This window comes from Ixodes scapularis, unplaced genomic scaffold, assembly GCF_016920785.2.
Source record: "Ixodes scapularis isolate PalLabHiFi unplaced genomic scaffold, ASM1692078v2 PGA_scaffold16__2_contigs__length_2301149, whole genome shotgun sequence".
NCBI classification, from domain to species: Eukaryota; Metazoa; Arthropoda; class Arachnida; order Ixodida; family Ixodidae; genus Ixodes; species Ixodes scapularis.
Genome location: NW_024609842.1, coordinates 2,066,964 through 2,086,550, shown reverse-complemented (window position 1 = coordinate 2,086,550; position 19,587 = coordinate 2,066,964). Strand labels below are relative to the sequence as shown.

Genomic DNA, 19,587 nt, shown 5'->3' with positions numbered 1-19,587 from the left:
CCAAATTCTGAGAATAACTCCTAGTTTCGGCCAAAAAGACCTCTTAGAGTTGTAAAATGCTGCTAACCGACGCTGAAAGGTCCGGCCAGACGACACCTGGCACGTACGTGGGAGAGGAAGAGACCTCGAATATTTCGACCGTGGTGGCCGATGCCAGCGCACCTAGCGAGTGACGTCAAGTGAATATCACCTATACATCTACGTTTACAATGTGATGCTTCTTGCGCAAACCTCGAGGATGTCCTTGTTGTCTGTGGTTATTTGTGACTTAAAATAACTGCCAGAAATAACCCCAGCATGAATGTGGTTATTTGTGGATTTAACAACGCGAAGCTTAGAGACGTAAGTCATGATCTTTGTAGGTCTCTCTTCTTCGACATACCCAGTAGATGCTTTGCTCAGACCTTCGATTAACAGTATATAAAAATCCTTCGCAAACCAGCATGTCGGCCAGTGTTGCCAGACGGTCCCACCAAAAACCGCCAAACGACTGGGAGGTATAGCCGAAATATAGCCACAGCCGTAAAAAACTATAGCCCAAAATAGCCAATATTAGAAATAATGATTTTTAAGCCTTTTATTTCCAATTTCTCACAGTCATACAATACACGTTACAAACTCTATTTCAACCCTTAGGTGCACCAACTTTTGAGTACATTATGTTACTTGTGAATTTTTTCAAAAAAAAAAAGCTTCGGAAGGATAAAAATCCGTTCAAAACTGGCCCTTCCTTCGGTTTTCAGAAGTACAAAACACACGAAGACAGCTTTATTGTGAAGCCAGGGAGATATGATCATACAAAAACAAAAACAAAAAAAAAATACAGAAGCAGAGCAGTCAGAACACTGGGTGTCTCAAACCAGAACCCCAATGTCTCAGGTAGGTCCTTACCAATATTCCACCCGTCTCTTTTTCTATGTGAAGAATATTAGTGTGAACAATTCCTGTTAACATTACTTCTGATTGTGTTGTCCTTTCTTGGGGTGGGCAACGACTGGAAGGTAGTCATCTGTTTAGCGGTGAAACTGCGGACTTCTCGTTTTTACAAACTTGAGTGCCTAAGGATTCTCACAATGGACACCAAAGCAGCATTTGGAGAGTTCAGTCTACGTCCGGGCACGGCCATGTGCGTCCGGGTTGAAGGCGCGCTACCGGGCTTATGGTAATAGTGCACTCTGTTCGGTTTGCTCCACTGCCCTGTGGGGAGACCGCTTGAACTCTGCAAGCATTACTTCACTGCGCAATGTGAAAACCCCGAAGTTTGTAGAAGTTTGAAGACTTTCTCCTTCCTCTCTCTCCTCTCGACTACCCAAAAGAGAAACAGTTTTTTTCGAAACTGATTAAAAGTTCCAAAATTAACTAGCCGAACCTCAAAGTACGGCGTCGAACCTGAGGTTCGACAAAAGTTCGCCGCATTCCTAGAAATAGCCGAAAATAGCCACTAGCGAACCACGAAATTTCGACGGCAACTAAAAAAAAGTGTAGCCCAATTTGGCTATATATAGCCCAATCTGGCAACATTGGCATCTCCCCGCCTCTTTCAGTCCTGATAACTTCCATAGCGACTGCCAAAATAAACGCTTAGACCAGTTGTTTTATAGCATTTGACTTGTGTACGAACGTGCCCTCGGAACAAAAAGGATGTGGATGACAAAGACGTTTTAAGAACTTTATCTTGTAAGTCTTGAAAGTTCGTTCTGAACTTTCCGAAAAAAAAAAAGATAAGCGAAATCTAAGTAACAAAGAAATAACAAAAAATTCGCACGCTTGCTGAACCACTCAAACTGCTGGCCCGGCGAACGCACCGCCTCCCGTGCACTGTCGGCTTAAAGGTGAATAGAGTATCGAAACCGGACAAAGGATCGTGAACTATCCAAACAGGATACAACACAGCACGCGTGCATAGAAGAGCAGCCTCCGACCTTTCCGAAACTCCAAAAGAACGCGAACAACAAGGCATTGTTCAAACATTTCTTGGAAGGCTTCTGAACTTCATATTTATACATACACGGTCCATACCCTCCCCATCCCCCTTTCGAATTCCCCTAAACCTTCCTAAAAAAATAGACTAGAAAAAAAAAAAACAGTTTTCGACTAGATGCCCTAGCGACGAATCGCCCTATGACGAATTGCCCTACGCGACAAATTGCCCTGGTACGAATTGCCCTGTTACGAATTGCTTTTCGACCAACGGCCCGTAGCCAAAAAAAAAAGCTTCTACGTCACCCGTGAAACCTTTACCATATGATCACGCTCCTGCCATCAGCCGCGCCCAGACAGCGATGTCGAGCGACAAAAAAGCCTTCGGTTCATTGGTCCGGCAACTGCGGACCTTCTTCTACGCTTTCAGCTTAGAGAGAGAAAGAAAAAGCAAATTGCAGCTCCTTCAAGGCGAAAAGGGGAGCGCCCTCGCAAAGTCTTATCTTCAGGGGCAACCCAACAATGAACACAACGAGAGGATTTGTCACTCACACCCTCTTCAATGTTCGACCCAAGCTAAAAGTGCAGTGGATGCTATCCTTGGCCTTGGCTTTGAGGCAGGTGCCGTGCTCTGCCTTATCTCTAGCTTAGAGACTGTAGTCACGTGATCCTGCCCGGAGACCCGATTGGCTTAAAACAAGCATAGCGTGCACTCTACTGTCAACACCGAGTAAACAGGATAGCTCCATACTTCCTAAGAAACTGCCCAACCCAAAAAGTGACCACCAAGGGGGAATGCAAGCACAAGCTCATCGGGGCGCGTGGCTATCGTAGGGGTGCACTCATACACCTAGAGGTCTTTAAGGGGGAGGAGGATGCTCATTGTCGGTACACAAGTACCCTTGCTGGGAAACGCAGGGTGCATCTTTCAGCAAAAGGGTGCATGTGCACCCGAAAAACCCGACTACACCCTTTTTTCTTAGAGTGAACGAGGTATGACGGAAGCTTTTTAAAAACCCTGACGAGTATTGGAAACTGCAGTGCGTCAGCCTTTGAAAAGATTCTGGAGCTCCATTCGCGCGTGGAACTAAGAGCCGCGCCACAAACCGAACAGAACACAATGATTCGCCAATTTTGTTTTTCTCAAGAAAAAAAAACACAACAACAAAAGACAATTTTTGACATGTACCACACTAAACGCTTTTCAAGTTAAAGGGAGACTGAAGCGGTTTTATAATTGAGTAAGAACACCAAAATCATCTTCATTTGGCCTCCCATATAACGAATATCAAGATTATTTTTTAATTTGGCGCAAGGAGGCTGCAAAAACTAGTTTTTAAAGGTAATATCAAAGTGCACGGGGCGTGGCGTCATACTAGGAGTTATCGGAATCCTTGCTCTAGCGCCTCTTCAGCACCTGTCAAAGCTATGGGCGTCCTCTCTTCCTCTCTTCGAAAAGGTCACAAATAGATGTCACGACTGACGTCAGTGCGGAAAAATACACCTGGCAAGCTTGCAATTGCGAGCGCTGCCCACACGAGCGACACGCGCTTGGTGGCGCAAAGATCCTAGTGCGACATCACGATTGGTCGGAGGATTTCCGGGTTTTCTCACGTTTTGTATAAATCTTCGCGGAAAATGAATGTAATATTCAAATTCATGGGATAACAATACTCAAGAATTCTCCTCTAACTCTTTTTTTTCCTTTTTTTTTTAAAGAATTGTTTCAACTTCATTTAAAGGCTCTCAGTTATTCAGTCTTTTCCCTCCGCGCGCCTTTATTATATTGTAGTAATTTGTTCTGTCGAAAACATAAAATTTTTGTTGTTCCTAAATAAGAAGAAATATGAAATCTTTTTTAACAACTTACGATCAAAAACGACGACACGCGGACTCCGTTCATTTCGACCAATCGCCCGACGTGCCTCAATGGATGTCACGGTCCACGTCATTCTTAAGCTGGATTTTTCCGGAGTCTCGGGCGCCGCTCTCATCGGTCCCGGTGTGATTGTTGCTGGTTCTATTCAATTAATTTGTGCGGCGCGCAACCGCAACATCGGTCTTAAACTCTGTAAAAATTACCTGCAAGACACTTGGCGTTCATACCAATCGGTAAACTGAACTTCACAGTGGTCTTCATGGTCCCTCCAAGGTTCTTCTTTTTTCTTTTTTTAGCAGATTCGTGTTTGAGTAATGACGAATTCCACTCGTCGTTTTGGCGCGTTCCGGGATCGACAATTTTCGAGGGCGCGTTAGCCACTGGTCGTTTGAGATCAACTAGGATGTCTTTCGCGCGTCCTTTTGGAGCAGCGCCGATTCTGATTTAGGGTTCGGAACGCCCAGATCTCGATCGGCTGATCTTCCCGGAGCCGAGTGGAAGCCGATTCCTGGGAAACGTAACTTTCTGCCTCGCCGAGCATGACGGGAACGGCGGTCGACCGACGCCTGATGGCGCTTTCCGGAAATGACGATGGCCCAGCGCGATGGGGAATGCCGGGACGACAGTTGATCACTCCCGGAAGCCTGTCATCTTCCGCTGGGGGAGTCGGAGTCGCGGTGGCTCCGCACGAATCGGATGCTCCGTAGTGGATTTACGCTAGTGATCCGCAACGACAAGGTGAATGGTCGTTAGGACACGCCTGCGACCGCTTACAATGAGTGAACTCAGTGGCGTCATCTACCGGGCAACCCTGGATACCTCCCGGTCTCCCTACAGTTTTGGCTGTCATCCTTAGGCATTACTGTGTTATCACGGATGAAAAAGTAGGTTCATTTAAGAACTGAAAATGAATGTACAATAAGGTGAACTCGCACCCCTAACTAAAGCAAAAGGAACGGCGTGCATCCCTTGACGGTGATAAGGGACCAATGACCCAATGTTGCCAAATTCAGCTTCTTTTGTACATACTCTGAATTCTAGAACATTCCGTACATGAACGAGTGATACGTTACAAGAAGAGAACGTTATAGAAGAGACGAGAAAGATAAAATGAGAAATTTGGCTGGTGGGGCCCTAGTCCCCTCCCTTCCCGTGGGAGACGCGCGCGATGCCAACTCGGTCGTGAAAATGTCAGTAGAAATCACTTCAGTAAACGTAGCCCTCGAGAGCTGTTCTGACGTTCCCTAGCAGCAAGTCAGATACCGCTCATAAAGTACAAGATTGTTCAATCTCAGTTTTACGTGTCATTACAGTTATTGAGTGTATGGAATCATACTTTTTTTCAATCGGAGCGACGAGAGATTTGAGGACGCCATTTGTCCAAAACCACTGGTGTATTTTTCCGTGTCTCCGACGGGCCGGTTTCGTGACATTACCATGTCACGTTTACCGCGGCGTTTATATGTGGCCTGCGTGTGACGTCATATTACATACTTATTTTCATGCAGTAATGTAAAAGCCACGCGCTCAGCAAGCAATGGCCACCAGAATGGCCGCTTATGTGACGTCAGTGTAAGCCATATTTAGTCTCCATCGCGATAACCAAACCGCTGGCCTCTCCTTTTTGACATGCTTCAATAGACCCTTTTCAAAAGTTAATGTACCTACCACGTGCAGAGCCAAACTCGATGCTCTAATGGCGGCGCTACGCAGCTTCTGCACACTTGGAGAAGCGAGCGCCTTTGAAAGCATGCAACAGTGAAGCGGAGAATCCTTTCCAACAAGTTGGTCCTCGTAAGTGGCCTTTGATTCGCAAAATTGGGGGTGTTTGAAGGTAGACGATCTTAATCTTCTATCACCGTGATGAGTCCGGAGAATTTAGAGCTCCTGAGACTGCCACGAGATGGCTCTGACGTTTTAAAAGGATAAGTTGCGGTGTTAATGCTCGTCTTGTGCAAAAGCTGTCTTTAACAACATAACAAATGCAACTTCCTGTCTACGGCATTTGACTTATTGTTTTTTATTATCTCGCATTTTGTGAAATGTTTAGAGGGCGCTGAAACTTTTCACCCTTTAAAAGGTTCCTGACAAAGCGATTCTTACATTTCCAAGTGTTTTTCTCTCCTTTACGCACGTTTTTACGACGGAAAATGTATTCGGCTACACTCATTATTTTCAGCGTTGCTACTGCTCACGCCGGTGATGTATTGATTCTATTTATTTCGACGCTTCTGCAAGGCTTTTTTCTAAGTTACGTAAAATCGAATTCTCTTTTTTTCCTGGGCTTAAACCTCCGAGCTTTCGGGCACAATACGCAGTTATCATGGAAATTCCGAACACAATATTTCAGACGAGAAATAATTTGTATTACGGCATTAATTATACCCCCGAAAGGCGTAGGGTATAAATAGGCTTGGGAAGACACACTGCATTGATTGTATTCATAAATTCCTTCATAGTCGCTGACAACTAAGACGCGCAGGGTGTGACTTAAGATTATAATTTTGATTATTGCTTCGTGATTGCTTCTTCCGTGTTCTTATCCTCTAATACCGCAATCCTACTGGATGAGAAGAAATAATGAGATGCTCGTGAGTCAGCGCGTCCTTCACTTAGGTTGTCAATGATTGTAGGAGCGGCCTCATAGAAATATATGCCGCTATATCTCCCGATAACAGGACGGGTTGATTCGGATACTTTAATACGTTGGTATTCTATCGGGTATCTCGAATAGCGGCAAGGCTATTTAAATCTACCGCAAAATTCGGTTTCTTAACCCATCGCGCTACGACTTTGTGCAGCGTTGCCTACAGGCGGCGCATATTTTTCTATAAACTTTGCAAAGAGTGAACTTACCTGAGGAAAAAGTAAAGAAAGCAGTAGTCTTAACTCCTATGGAACCCAGCGAAGCCACCTGTCTTCAATCAATAGAGCGCCCTATTCTGTGAAAACTGGTGACTTCGCTACGTTTCCAGAGGAGTTAAGCCTTTCTTTTACATTTTCCTCGTGTAAGTTTGCTCCTTGCAAATTTCCCCAAAACAAAAAATGCACCACCTGTGGGCAAAGTTGCAGAACATCGTAGCGCGATAGGTTAAGAAACCGAATTTTGCGGTCGATTTAAAGAGTTTGGCCGCTACTTGATACACCCGGTACGACATCCAAATGTCTTCAAAAACACAAGAAAAATAAAATTGAGACTATGGTTAACGCAAACCTAGTGATTCTATGTTTTTTATCTGTGACATAGAAGTGGCGAACGAAATTCTTGTACTCTTAATAAAATATGGTAATACTTTTTTTTTATAGCGATTTGTCAAGGCAACTTAGCTTAGGCAGCGTTCTTAAGTATTGCTGGCTCCAAAGAATGGTTTGGAGCCAGCAGTAGGTAAGCCACGTTCCGCGTTCTGGAAAAGTTGTCCGTCTTTTTACGCACTTTGACGTCATATGAGTTCCATGCCGTCGGCCAGGATCCTGGCGGTGTAGCAGCGGTGGTTGTGCGAGCCAAAAGTATGAGCTTTCCATCGTAATTTTGGCCGGGAATTCTAGCACCAAGCACAAGGGTTACGACATCTGACAGCATGACACTTTGGCTCCCGTGATGTCGTTTGTGGAAATTCGGGATTACTTTTAAGGCATGGGTGCGATAGGATCCTGAACGCACCAGTCACAGACGAGTTCTAAAGGCAACGCACTCCACACTTCATCCAGCAAAGGGCGTCACAAATAGGTAGAAAGAGACACCGTGGTCATCAAACCGGAAGCAGTTGTTCACGTATTCAACGTCTGAGGTACGTCAGGTCTACGTCAAGGCCATGCACTTGGTTCTTCCTATTAGACCTACAAATTAAAAGAGGATACAAATGTAGCTTATTAATGCGGAACGCAATTGCATTGTACGTGCACGGTATGCACAATCACGTGATGTTTGTGTTTTGCCGAGTTCCAAACTGCCAGAAATCCTTTCACGTTGTTGGGCATTTGAGAAAATTACTTCTCGCGCTTTTCTTAGCCTCTGTTCAGGTTACGTGTAGAATCGGAGTTACCAAATGTATGTGACCGTCCCAAAACGATGTTCCATTCATCATGGTGCCGTACGATTAGAGCGCTGAAAAGCTAAAAGTTTGACAGATATCCAAAAGGTTTTCGCAAGAACAGGAACGTAGGCGTGGTAGGAAAGATTAAGATTATAACCTTCATTAATGGAAACTTGGCAACAAAGTACACTAGATTCTTCAGTCCCTTTTTTTATGTGGTATGGCACTCTAATAGCATTTTCAAGTCTAGCGAAGAAGCATATTTTCTCATAAGCTGCATATTAAGAAATGCATATGAAAGAATAAATAGTGTTAACGAAACACGACTGGAAGATGCCACCCCCCCTCTCTCTCTCTCTCTCCCGATTATCCAAATTTGTTTCGTTCGAACTATTCACATGAGTATAGGCCTGCTTCCCGTGGTTTGATTTTATTGCATTACATTTCCAACGCCTTGTCATTGCAGAAGGGCTTTCTTATTTTTTTTTTAGTTAATTGTGCTTTGTTTGTGAAAGGGAACTTTGCTGGAAGATCTTTTTAGGATTTTTTTTATTAGAAAAATACCGTGACTTGTGACGAACGTTTTGTTTCGTCCTCTGTACCGAGGAGTTTGTTGCGAGTATGGAACGGTCGGATAACAGGAGCGGTTACGTTCCAGGTGTCGTGTATCCGGTTCTGATTGAAAGCAGAAGCGGCAACTCAAGAGGCGCTGTTCAACTTTCTAAAGACTACGTCATAGACTTGGAAGAATCCAGTGTTTTAGGGGACCGTCTGTACTTTTCCGAGGCTAGGTATGGAGAGGTGAACCACGAATTGGTGAGGAAAGATTACCATTCACAAGAAAGCATGCTTCCGCCTCATTGATTGAAACTCACTTGGTTTAATTAGAAAATAAACATTCCACCTGTTTATTCGCTCAGAAGTTATTTGATGTGTCCGCTAGTGCCTTTGGAGGTTTTCGTACATTTGAAAATACCGTTCAAGCAGACTTGGTTCCGCTATTAATAACGCAAATAACGCACATTTGTTTGAATGATGTGCCGACTACCACGATTTCTTTTTTGCATTCTTTGAGAAAGTTCTACTTCCTCGATGATTTATGCAACCATTCACCCCGATATTGTTCCTGCGTCTAGCTAAATTCATTGGATGCAGTCATTTACTGAGTTTTTATAAAATGCCCTAGTTTGCCAAAAAAAAAAACATGAGCAATTCCAGTCTGTGAAGGTGCTTGACCAGCGAAGCTGTTTAGCACATGACACAGAGGTGTTAAAAAAAATTCAAGAAAGGTACATCGAGATTTATTGTCTTGATCGGTGGTCATCGTGACGAGCCGGAGGAAAAAAGACACCCGCGACGGGACCGCCAATCCGGGAGAGCGGAAGGAACGGAAACTAGGCTCGCAAGCGCTTGGGGCGACTACAAGGAGAGGGCGGTGCGCGAGTAGACATAGCTGACGCGGGTCGCACAGCGCCGAATGTTTGAGAAACTTTTATTATCTACCGGAGAGTCTCCTGATCTTGAAACTGAAAATGCATATCCAACTGATGAGACATAAGCTTTTGCATAAAATGAAGCGATTTTGCAACAAATTCGGGACCTGAGTTTTTGTTGACGCACACAAAAAATCCACGAAACCCTAGCCATAAATACCTTGGCTATAAAAATAACCGTTTAGCATTCCAGCTGCAACTATTATAAAGATCACTTCGCAGTTATTTTACTCATAATATGTTGTTTTCAGGTGGATACTACAGACATACGTAATAGTGTTTATGAAAATTCGGAACACAAGGCTTCCTTTACAATTACTGAAACAAATGTCGGAATTGAAATGGCATGTACAAATATTTTTGTAGTATATATCCGTATAGGAACACTAAATATGATTATACAAATGTACAGGAGGTTATGCAATCGTTATTTATAAATCCTGTATTTATTAACTGCATAGATTTTCGCGAACATTATATAAACCTGCAGTGCTTTTTTTAAGTTTCGAAAAAATGAAGGTGTATTAAGCATATTGGAAGTTCAGATCGCCACAGCGTCTAAAGAACATTATTTATGAGAACTTTAAAATTAATATTCAGAATACTTTCTCCATATACTGCTTCCTAACCTATTGAATTTTTAGTAAGGATAAAACGCTTGGTTAGCGAGTCACAAACGGTCTGCAACGGGCAATGCTTGCAATATTCAGAAATCTTTCACATTTTTAACAGGAAGGATACCTAAACTTTACACATGGAATTGAGCCATTGCGAATACATGACAAATCCGGCCGAATCCCTCACAGAATCTTTCCGCTGCCGACGCCTGAGGAGGCGATCCACTTGGAAAGTAAGTGACAGAATCAAACACTACACTAGATATTTGTTGAAAATTCTAACTTTAAAGGCTAGACTTCCCGAAGCAAAAATGCTTAGACATTTTGAACGTACGACCGAATTTCTTCCTTCAGCGTTCGCTTCGCGTGCGGTGTCAATACTGGTACGCTCTCAGTTATTTGCCATTTATTCTCTCAATGAATTAAATCACCTCCCGTTCTTTTCTCTAACATATTCTGTTTAAAGCGGGGCGAAATGCGCGCATTAATTGATTATCATTGAAAAATGAAAAGGAGATGTGCTTGAAAATGCGACAGCACCTCAGTATTTCTTTATTTTTTTTTTACTTGCATCAATTCAACGGCTCCTGTATTAGTGATCTGAGTATGTAATCCGATGTTCAGAGTAATCAGAGTATGTGTGATCTACAATCGTACCAATAATTAGAACTTTCTGAGTTAACGGAAGAGGTGAGTGGTTTGGCATTCGGAAAAAAGTTCTTATATCCTTAGACTCAAGTTAACACACCTTAAGTGCGTTCAAAGTTGCCGTTCTATGTTTCGTAAAGAGTTTAATTGGTAGCACTTAAGAGTTTCGAAAAGATATGTTTCTGCAACTGATTTCTAGGACGAGGAATACACTGACAATTAAAACGACTCTTATAATTTTACTTAATTATACTTACTTTTTAGGTAACTCATCAAAAATGTCACTTCGTCGTCTTTTCTTTCAAACAAAAAGAGTTATCTACTTTATTTCGGCATGGTTCGGTTTTGAGGTGATGGTATTTAGATAAACACATATGCGCTGACATCGGATAGTGTAACAATTTGAGAAAACTGTCTTGAAGATATCTTAACTACTCACACCGCAAAAATGGGCCAGCAAAAAAGAAAAAAAAAAAACTAATTGACAGCAAAACACGAACTTTTCCTCTATAATTTTGCTGAAAAAGCATGCCTTTGAAAAGTTATAATCATCGACTCTGATTACTTTTTACATTTAGTATCACTATGATGTTTACAGTTCCCGTTGAAGAACGTTCCCATGAAGGTCCACCGCCAAAAAGTAAGCTTATTTTGTTTTTAAAACATTTAACATTTCTCAACAGTCCTCTCAACCAATTCTACAAACACCAAGGAGCAGGCTGCAATTCTAGTTACATGCGCGGCATACATACTGGCCATTTTATAACTGTGATGCAATTTTCTCCATGCAGTAGAAACCCTAATTTTTTCTTTAGGTTTTTGCTTTGAAATATTTCGCTAGACGTCAACACGTGCTGCGCGAGTAACTACGATTCGAGACCGCACTTTGATGATATAATGAATTTGAAAACTTTCAACTGGAGAGACTGTTTCACTATAACGAAAATAATCCCTGGAAAAGGGTAAGAAGATTCTTGTCCAGCTCGCTTGCACCTTTGCATTTAAATGCATTATAGTCACACTGTTTCACTATCTTGCTCAGAAAATAAGATAAACTTTTCTGGCATCGTGCATATTTAAAAAAATGATTACACAGTTAATTCTAAACTTGCGGAGCACTGAGGACATGTCATGATTTCAAACCATCTAGGTGACACTGCAGAGCCACCCACAGTGTGGCGACCTGAAATGTACGTCATGTTTGACAGCGTAATACACAAGTCCCTCAAGGAAAGCAAATTGATACAGGCTCAATACATCATAAGGCTAATGAACATCGTGCGTATGGTTTACATTTGTTCTTGTTCAGAAATAATATAGTAATTTCAGTTTTCATTGATCAAACAAAAAGTGCTTATTGAGGCTTTCGTGCTCCGATTACTGACACCCGTTCGAATGTCTTATTTCTTCCACGAAGGTGAATGCAATTTTCAAGACGGTTCGCAAGCCCCGAATAAACCTCCAGCTTGTTGGAGTATTTGGTTTTCAGGTGCGTATTCATTGTCCAACCCCCCCCCCCCCCCCCACATCGGTATCTTTAAATTTGAAAGTCTTGTTATTGACGCCAAGACTGCAACACAATTGTAAACTAAAAAACTTCAGAAGGAAACAAAATTTTTTCGTCATATAAAGTGGACTTTTTATTTGAAACCGTTTGGATCAGATCGCGTTTTGCCAAGGGGACTCGAGTGAGAGGAAAACAAAAACTATTTGTTTAACTATAAATTATTGGATGCCTATGATTTAAATCAGATTCATTATCGGTATGCCGATTAATTTATTTTACATTAGTATAGCTATAAAGCAGTGCATTTGATCACTAGATGTATTTTTGAACATGACAGATTGACTAATAAATCCATCCGACCACTGAAAATATTGCGGAAGAAATAATTGCTGTAAATTTAAAGTGTGGTTTAAGTGATTTTTTTTTAGTAAACTTCGACTTTGTAGAACAAAAAACAACAGCTTAATATTGTGTGGTTGCGATTTTTTCAGACGGCTGCTTTATGCTTGATTTCAGTGCGTTATGAGATTTTTCGTTTTGTATAGCGATTCCTTGATTTAAAAATAAAACAATGAATATACAATGCACCGCATGATAGAAAAATGGTAAATTAAAAAAAAAAAACTATTTTAGAATTATTTTTATGGAAATGTTTTTATTCAAAATGTTGTAGTGAAACAGGTATGATTTAAAGCACTATTGAAATCATGATATAAATCGCGATTTAAAGCGTCCTGAATTTTAATCTCCGCCATGCTGTCAACGCTCATGTTTTCTGGGTTGGAATAATTTTTGTATTGGTCAGCTTGATACAATGTTTTGTTTTTGATATGATAGTGCTGAAGAGAAGGTTTAAACAATTGTACCGGATGCAAAAATATGTTCAGTATAGTAATAATAATAATAATAATATTTTCTTTATTTTCTGTGCCCACAAACAACTTTTCGGTCTCCACTGTGGTGCACAATATACTAAAATGCAAATACCTCAAAAACTAAAATACCCAATACAAATACCACACACGAAAAAAAATCTTATTCTGGGCGAAAGAAATCCATTCACAAACAAGGAAGGTAAATTCTCGAAGACACGTGAGAATATCAAGGAGATGTTCCTTATTGAAGGCCAATTGAATCCGTGACAAAGGAGATACAGGGTACAAGCAAGATGGATAAAACGTTAATATATTCCGGCTGGCTCTTGATGGAACATGGAAGTTAATGGATCGTAGTGAATCCATTAACCTGACGTGACCATGAACAGCTTTATGAAGAAAAACGAAATCTCTGAACCGTCACGGCAAGTTTATATAATCCAAACCGGTGAAGTAGCGTTTTATAATGATAAAAAGCCCTCCTTCCAATATAGCGCTCATACACAATTCTTATCAGCCGCTTTTGTGCATTTCCGATTTCTGTTACCTGACCAAGAGATAATGAATTCCAGATTACCGAGCCAAATTCTAACCGTGATCTAACTAGTGACCTAAACAAATGCAACAAACAAGAGGGTGATGAGAACCGCCGACATAACCGAGAAATAATGCCTAACACTCTTAACGCACCATTGACAGTTATAGACACATGTTCTGTAAAAAAAAATGAACTCTCGATACGGACACCAAGATCCCTTACAAAAGATACTCGGGGTATCAAGGCGCCTTCAAAGTTGTAAGAAAAAGAATTCACGCTTTCAAGATAGTACAATATGCTTAGTTTTCTCGGGATTAAACGACGAGCGGTCTTTAAAGCACAGATTTGAAACATGTTCTATGTCAGCTTGAAGACGAGTGCAATCTCATACTGACCTCGCACTTAAAAATAGTTGAACATCATCGACAAAGAAAAGCATGTTTGCGTCACGAACACAGGAAAAAATATTATTTATAAACAAAATAAACAAAAGCGGTCCCAGGATGAACCCCTGGGGCACCCCGGATTTAGAAACAAACTCGTCGGAGTAGCCTTCTTCAACACGAACGGAGTTTCGACGACCTTTTATATAACTAGAAAACCATGCGCACAGGTGTGGACTGAATCCATGCAGAGCGAGTTTTTGTAGAAGTAAATCATGACTAACACCGTCGAACGCTTTCGATATGTCGAAATAAATAGCATCCACCTGTCCCCTACTGGGCACAATTGGCGCTGAGAAATTTAAAAATGAGCATAAGTTAGATTCTACCGATATTTCCTTTAAAATTCCGTGCTGAGCTTCAGTTATCACTGGGCTCAGATAAAAGCAAAGGCGCTTATAAGCTACTTTTTCATATACTTTTGCAAATCCACATAACAGTGACACCGGCCGGTAAATGTTAACCAATGTAGAATCACCGGAATTAAAAATAGGCACAACTACGGAGAATTTCCAAAGTTCAGGGAAATAACCCTGTGCAACAGAAAAGTTGAAAATATGCATTAAAACTGGAGCAAAAATAGCACAACAACCTTTTATAATAAAACTAGGTATGCCATCAATGCCGTTTAATAGTTTGGGTTTTAGTTCTTTTATAGCTTCTAAAATGTCTTCAATGGAAACAGTAAATATAGACAGATAATCTGAACACTCAACGTCAACGGAACTAAAAGTGCTGCTCGTGAGAAAAGAAGAATAGCAGGAACTGGAAACACTCAGGAACACGAGTTGCAGTATTGGCTTGAGAACACAAATAACCATTATCGTCTCGGAGGCAAATATTTGACTTATTTTCACGAAAACAATGCTTCGTAAAGCGCCAAAAGTTTTGGGGATTTTTCTTTAGGTTATACTCGATGTCATTTAGGTACAGTTGGTTATCTTGTTCATATAGTTTTTTGTCCGAACCGCGATAAATGCTGAACTTCTGATACCACACATCTAATCCTGTTTTTTATACAAACGATGACAGTGCAGCTTCTTTCGTGAGGCGATATTTAACTCTCTTGAAAACAATGGGAAGAGCGCATAAACCGTTTCGGTATAAACATATTCATTGCATCCTTGACAATAGGTGTCAAGGTTTCTGTAGCTGAATCAGCTATAAGGTTATTCAAAGGGACCATGAAACAATTCTGAAATAGAATTTCATCCACAGGACGTCGCAAAAGGTGTGAAAAAAAAAACGCAAAAACACAAAAATAGGAAGCCAAAAATATTTTTCCTATAGATCTTTAAAAAGAAAACTCGACTATTTTGCGCCTTCTCTCATTTGAAAGCTCTCTGCCTTTTCACTGCTATGCATCCGCGGAACTGCTGCACGTCAGCCTAATCCACGTCGCCTATTGAATAAGCGCCGACCTCACCAGCACCGCGATCATAAACAATAAATAGCCGGCAAATGTTTCCTAAAAGTTTTGTTAAATATTATTCAGATCCTTATTTTGTAGCATAATTAGAGATGTGTAGCGAAATTTTCCAAATTTGATAATGCTGAGAGTCAAGCGCTATCTATCGTTTGGTAAAGGAAGCTGAGAGCCAGCTCCGGAGCTGTCTGCTGTCTTACCCACGTTTTACGATCAAATCAGCATGGCCGACAGCGTGCCTGGTCGCGACGACCAACGAACGTTCATTTTCTTACGTGTTCTTCTCGCGCGTCCCGACTTCCCGACTTCAAGCAGCAAGAAAAAAGTACTTAAAACAGACCACGACGAACAAGAACGCTGGATCCACAAACACCCGAGACAAGCTACGACGGTCTCGAATCCGCCTACTGCGGCCAAGCGAGCTGCGCAGAATATAGGCCTAGCAGGCACTCCGACTCGGCGCAGCGTTGCTTCGACGGTACTTGGCCAAGACAGTCTGCCCACGACCGGCTGGCGTGCTGAATGGAATATGCCCGTGCGACCCTTATGGACCCTTCCCGTATTATAGTTAAATCGCTGACCTAAATTTTAGACTAATATAGGTGAGGTCAATTTCTTCCTCTTGTTGTCTCCTTATTTTCCGAGGCAGTGTTGACGAACACTGTCGTCGAAAAGGGACTCTCGTCGATTCTATATTCTTGTTTTGTGTGATATAGAGCTCGAATGAACGCCGTATGGATTACCTTCGTAACACGGTATGTACATTTTGTTATTAGTATGCCATTTTTATTCTGACACGACTGCACGTCACTGTCGAGCTATAAAAGTTCGTGGGAGCTACGTGCAATGCCGGGCCAACCTTCCTTTGTCAGTATCGAGTTCAAATCTAAAAGATCGGTCCCGAAGCGCTCACCAACAGCGCGAATACAGCACTACCATCAAACGCGCGCGTCCGCTCAGAGTGTGAACAGGTATTTACGTGGCCCTTGCTGACACTGTAGCAGTTCAAACGTATCTTTTTTAACGTCGGCTCGCTCCTGCATCTCCGAGGCCGCGAAAAACGCCGCGACGATTTGTTTCCATCTACGTCGCTTTGCAAACCACTGACACGGGCCGCCTTTTACCAACAACGACAGTTGGGTTGACTTCTGGAGTCTTCACCGGAAGACTCGCCGTACTTCCCAACAGGCATTCCGGCGTATGAGACTAGTCCCATGCTGTCGCTGTAGCGCAACATATCTCATTGAATTTTGCTCAGCTGCGATGTGTCCTTGGCTGTCGCTGCAATGAGAGGCGCCGATTTAAAAAATACGTCGGTGACATCAGCGCAGTAGAACCTACCGGCGCACCCCCAACTCGCCTCCGCTAACGCTCCCATTCTCCTACTGCCGAGAGAACGTCCGCTTCCTGTCCCAGCGTACGTCACGACTGTCAAAATTACGCCGCAGCCTGTTTTGCGGTCACTTGGAGAGAAAGAAAAAGTCGACATTTCGTTAATTTTTTTGTGTAGAAGTTAATAAACCGAGACGAAAACGGATGCCTGTTCGGCATTATGTGAACGTTGAAGGTCTAATGTAAAAGTTATCTGGCAAAAGGAAAAAGGTCATTTCATGGTCCCTTTAAGGCATCCGACCAGTCATACTGCTCCATAAATTTGTACAAGCCAAGATAATTCCCTCGAGAAAAACAATACGCTGCAGAACTTTTATTAACACGAAGCCTGCTTGACAAGCAGAATTTTGTTTTTAAAGGTGAGTGATAAGCATCTACTGGCACTAAAGAATTTGCAGTCGGAATCATAGGATCAAATGGAGCATTTGATAAATATAAATCTAGCACGTTTCGATGACTATTCGCAAGTGCATTATACTAATGAAAATGAAAAAAAAAATACATGAACGAGAGGCTTTCCTAGAAGTCACACACGAAGAACAAGAAGCAACACCGGTTGACCAATCAATTTCGGGAGAGTTAAAGTCACCGTAGATCAGAACACAAAGTATAGAAAAGTCAACTTTTTTAAGAACGGTTTCAAAATTTTCTACAAAATCAACATCATCAAAAGAAGGAGGGAAATAATAGCTACCAACTAAAAAGTTAAGACAATCACTGGTGGGTATTTCTACCCAGACACACTCGGCATACGTTTCCAAATCCTTCCTCCGGCTGTACTGAACTGAAGACTTAACGGCCACCAGTACTGCTCCCCCCAATTTCATGCCCGTGTTAGCATAATCCCTGTCGCGTCGAAACACATCATAGGCTGGAGAAAATTAGCTGCTGTCGGAAATGCCGGCACATAGCCATGTCTCGGTTAAACATATGACGTCAAAACAACTCAGTAAAATAGTCGACATAAAATCACTGAACTTGGAACGCAAGCCCCGTGTGTTTTGCTAATGTGCCTCCAATGACCTAAGCATTCACAGCAGTTTCAGATTCTACCACATAAGTTCGCGAGCTGTCCAGTTTCTCAAAAAATTGATGGAAGATTGATCCCTCTGGCCAAAGTTCTGATTTGTTCAATATTTCGAAATCAGATTGATTAGATGCGACGTGGAACGATGAATAGGAATGGTATATCGGTTTTAACTTAGTGACGCTAACACATTTACGTTCAAGAAAAGGGATTATCAGATCCTCAATATTCGACACAGATGTGTTCGTATGTAACCTGGACACAAAGAGCGCCTTCATGGGCGGTTGGCGAGGCACCGCGTCTAGCTTCCCAGACTTGGCTGTGCCGGTTGATGTCGGTGAACGTCGTTTCCGCAACACAGGAGCCGAAGACAAGGAACTTGAAAAGCAACAGTGGGAACATCGCCATCCGCCAAGCTATCGTTAGGCTCGATGGTTGCACCCTCACCCGAGGATGGCCGTTGTACCGCCGCCGAGTTCAATGGAGGCCATCTTGCCGATGGCTCAGATGAACGCACGGCCGCCGCAAAAGATGCGTGAGGTCTTGCAGCCAGAGGCTGTCGCTCGAGCACCCTTTTGTTCAGCAAGCCACATTCTGAGCTTAAAAATGTATTTTCTGACTTGAGGCTCTTCACTTCCAGCCGTCAGAACTTCCAATTTCGTAGACATGCTATGCAGCAGACGAACCAGGTCAGCCGTTTCCCGAGGAGCCGACCCATTAGGAACGCTCTCCGAAGGCGCACTCAATCGTGCCACATTCGCCCGGTCATGCCGGTCATCGTCGGTGTCCGGATTGTCGTTCGACGAAGTTCGGCGACGCCTGGTACACTCGGTGCATTTATAGGCACTCAAACTGCTTTGCTTTAGCACTTCGTAATCTGCTCCTACGCCAAAGCATTTGCAATGATATCGTCGATTGCATGGACCCCAACAAGCCAAAAACTGTTGCTTGGCGTAGAAGCGAATGGAGCACTCACCGCACACGTCCGTCGGCATCGCAGTCATTCACCAGGTGTGATTTATATCAAAGGTAAATTGTGATATATATAATAGGTAAATATTGAAAATATTATTAGTTATTATAGAAATTACCACACGTTTACAAATTTGTATAAAACATGGTGTAAAGTAGATAAAAATATCCGGAAGGTATTTGCCCTTCCCATTTAGACGACTTTTTTCCTGAATTCATATGAATGTCACGTGTCACGATGTCGCGGGACGTGATTTCTTCTTCAAAATGTAGCGGAGAAACCGAATTGGTGTTGAGGTCACGTGGCGTCAATTTTCCTGCTAAATCTAGCAGGCAAATTAAAATTCCATTTAGGTCACGTGACCAAGTCACATGAGATCACTTTTTTCGCTATATTTAGCCGAAAAAAAATATTTTTATAAGTCACCTGACATAAAGTCATGTGACGTAATTTCCCCGCTAAATGCAGCGGTGAAATCGCAGAGGTCGAGCAAAAGTCAGGACTCGGAATTCAGTTCTTCTGTTTTCTGAGATGCATCGTGGGCGCTGCAGCAGTATTGTAGGCGTTACCGAAAAAAAGTAGCGAAATACGTTACTCATCACAGCAGATGATATCAAGGCCATACCAATCATAGCTGCCGCCCATCTTTTGTGTTCTTCACTACAGCATATATGTAACATTGACTTAGCAACTAATACTTTTCCCCATGGCATGAAAATTCCAAGAGTTGCTCTTTTGCACGAAGCCCAGGTTCTTTCGAGAACATTAAAAACTATAGGCTAATATCCGTACTTAATTTGTTTTAAAAGTATTAG

General features: G+C 42.3%; 1 protein-coding gene across 1 annotated transcript in view; it reads left to right on the top strand.

The window, feature by feature from the left end:
• The first annotated feature begins 5,916 nt into the window (after positions 1–5,916).
• The window catches only part of LOC115321060 (venom metalloproteinase antarease-like TtrivMP_A), a 29,746-nt gene continuing 16,075 nt past the window's right edge, over positions 5,917–19,587 (top strand). Inside the window, exons 1-7 of the mRNA XM_040213680.2 lie at positions 5,917–5,998; positions 8,492–8,649; positions 9,578–9,670; positions 10,059–10,176; positions 11,190–11,231; positions 11,742–11,869; positions 12,009–12,080. Of these exons, the coding sequence (XP_040069614.1) occupies positions 5,950–5,998; positions 8,492–8,649; positions 9,578–9,670; positions 10,059–10,176; positions 11,190–11,231; positions 11,742–11,869; positions 12,009–12,080 (660 nt within the window). The 5' untranslated portion in view covers positions 5,917–5,949. The remainder of the gene's footprint in view (positions 5,999–8,491; positions 8,650–9,577; positions 9,671–10,058; positions 10,177–11,189; positions 11,232–11,741; positions 11,870–12,008; positions 12,081–19,587) is intronic.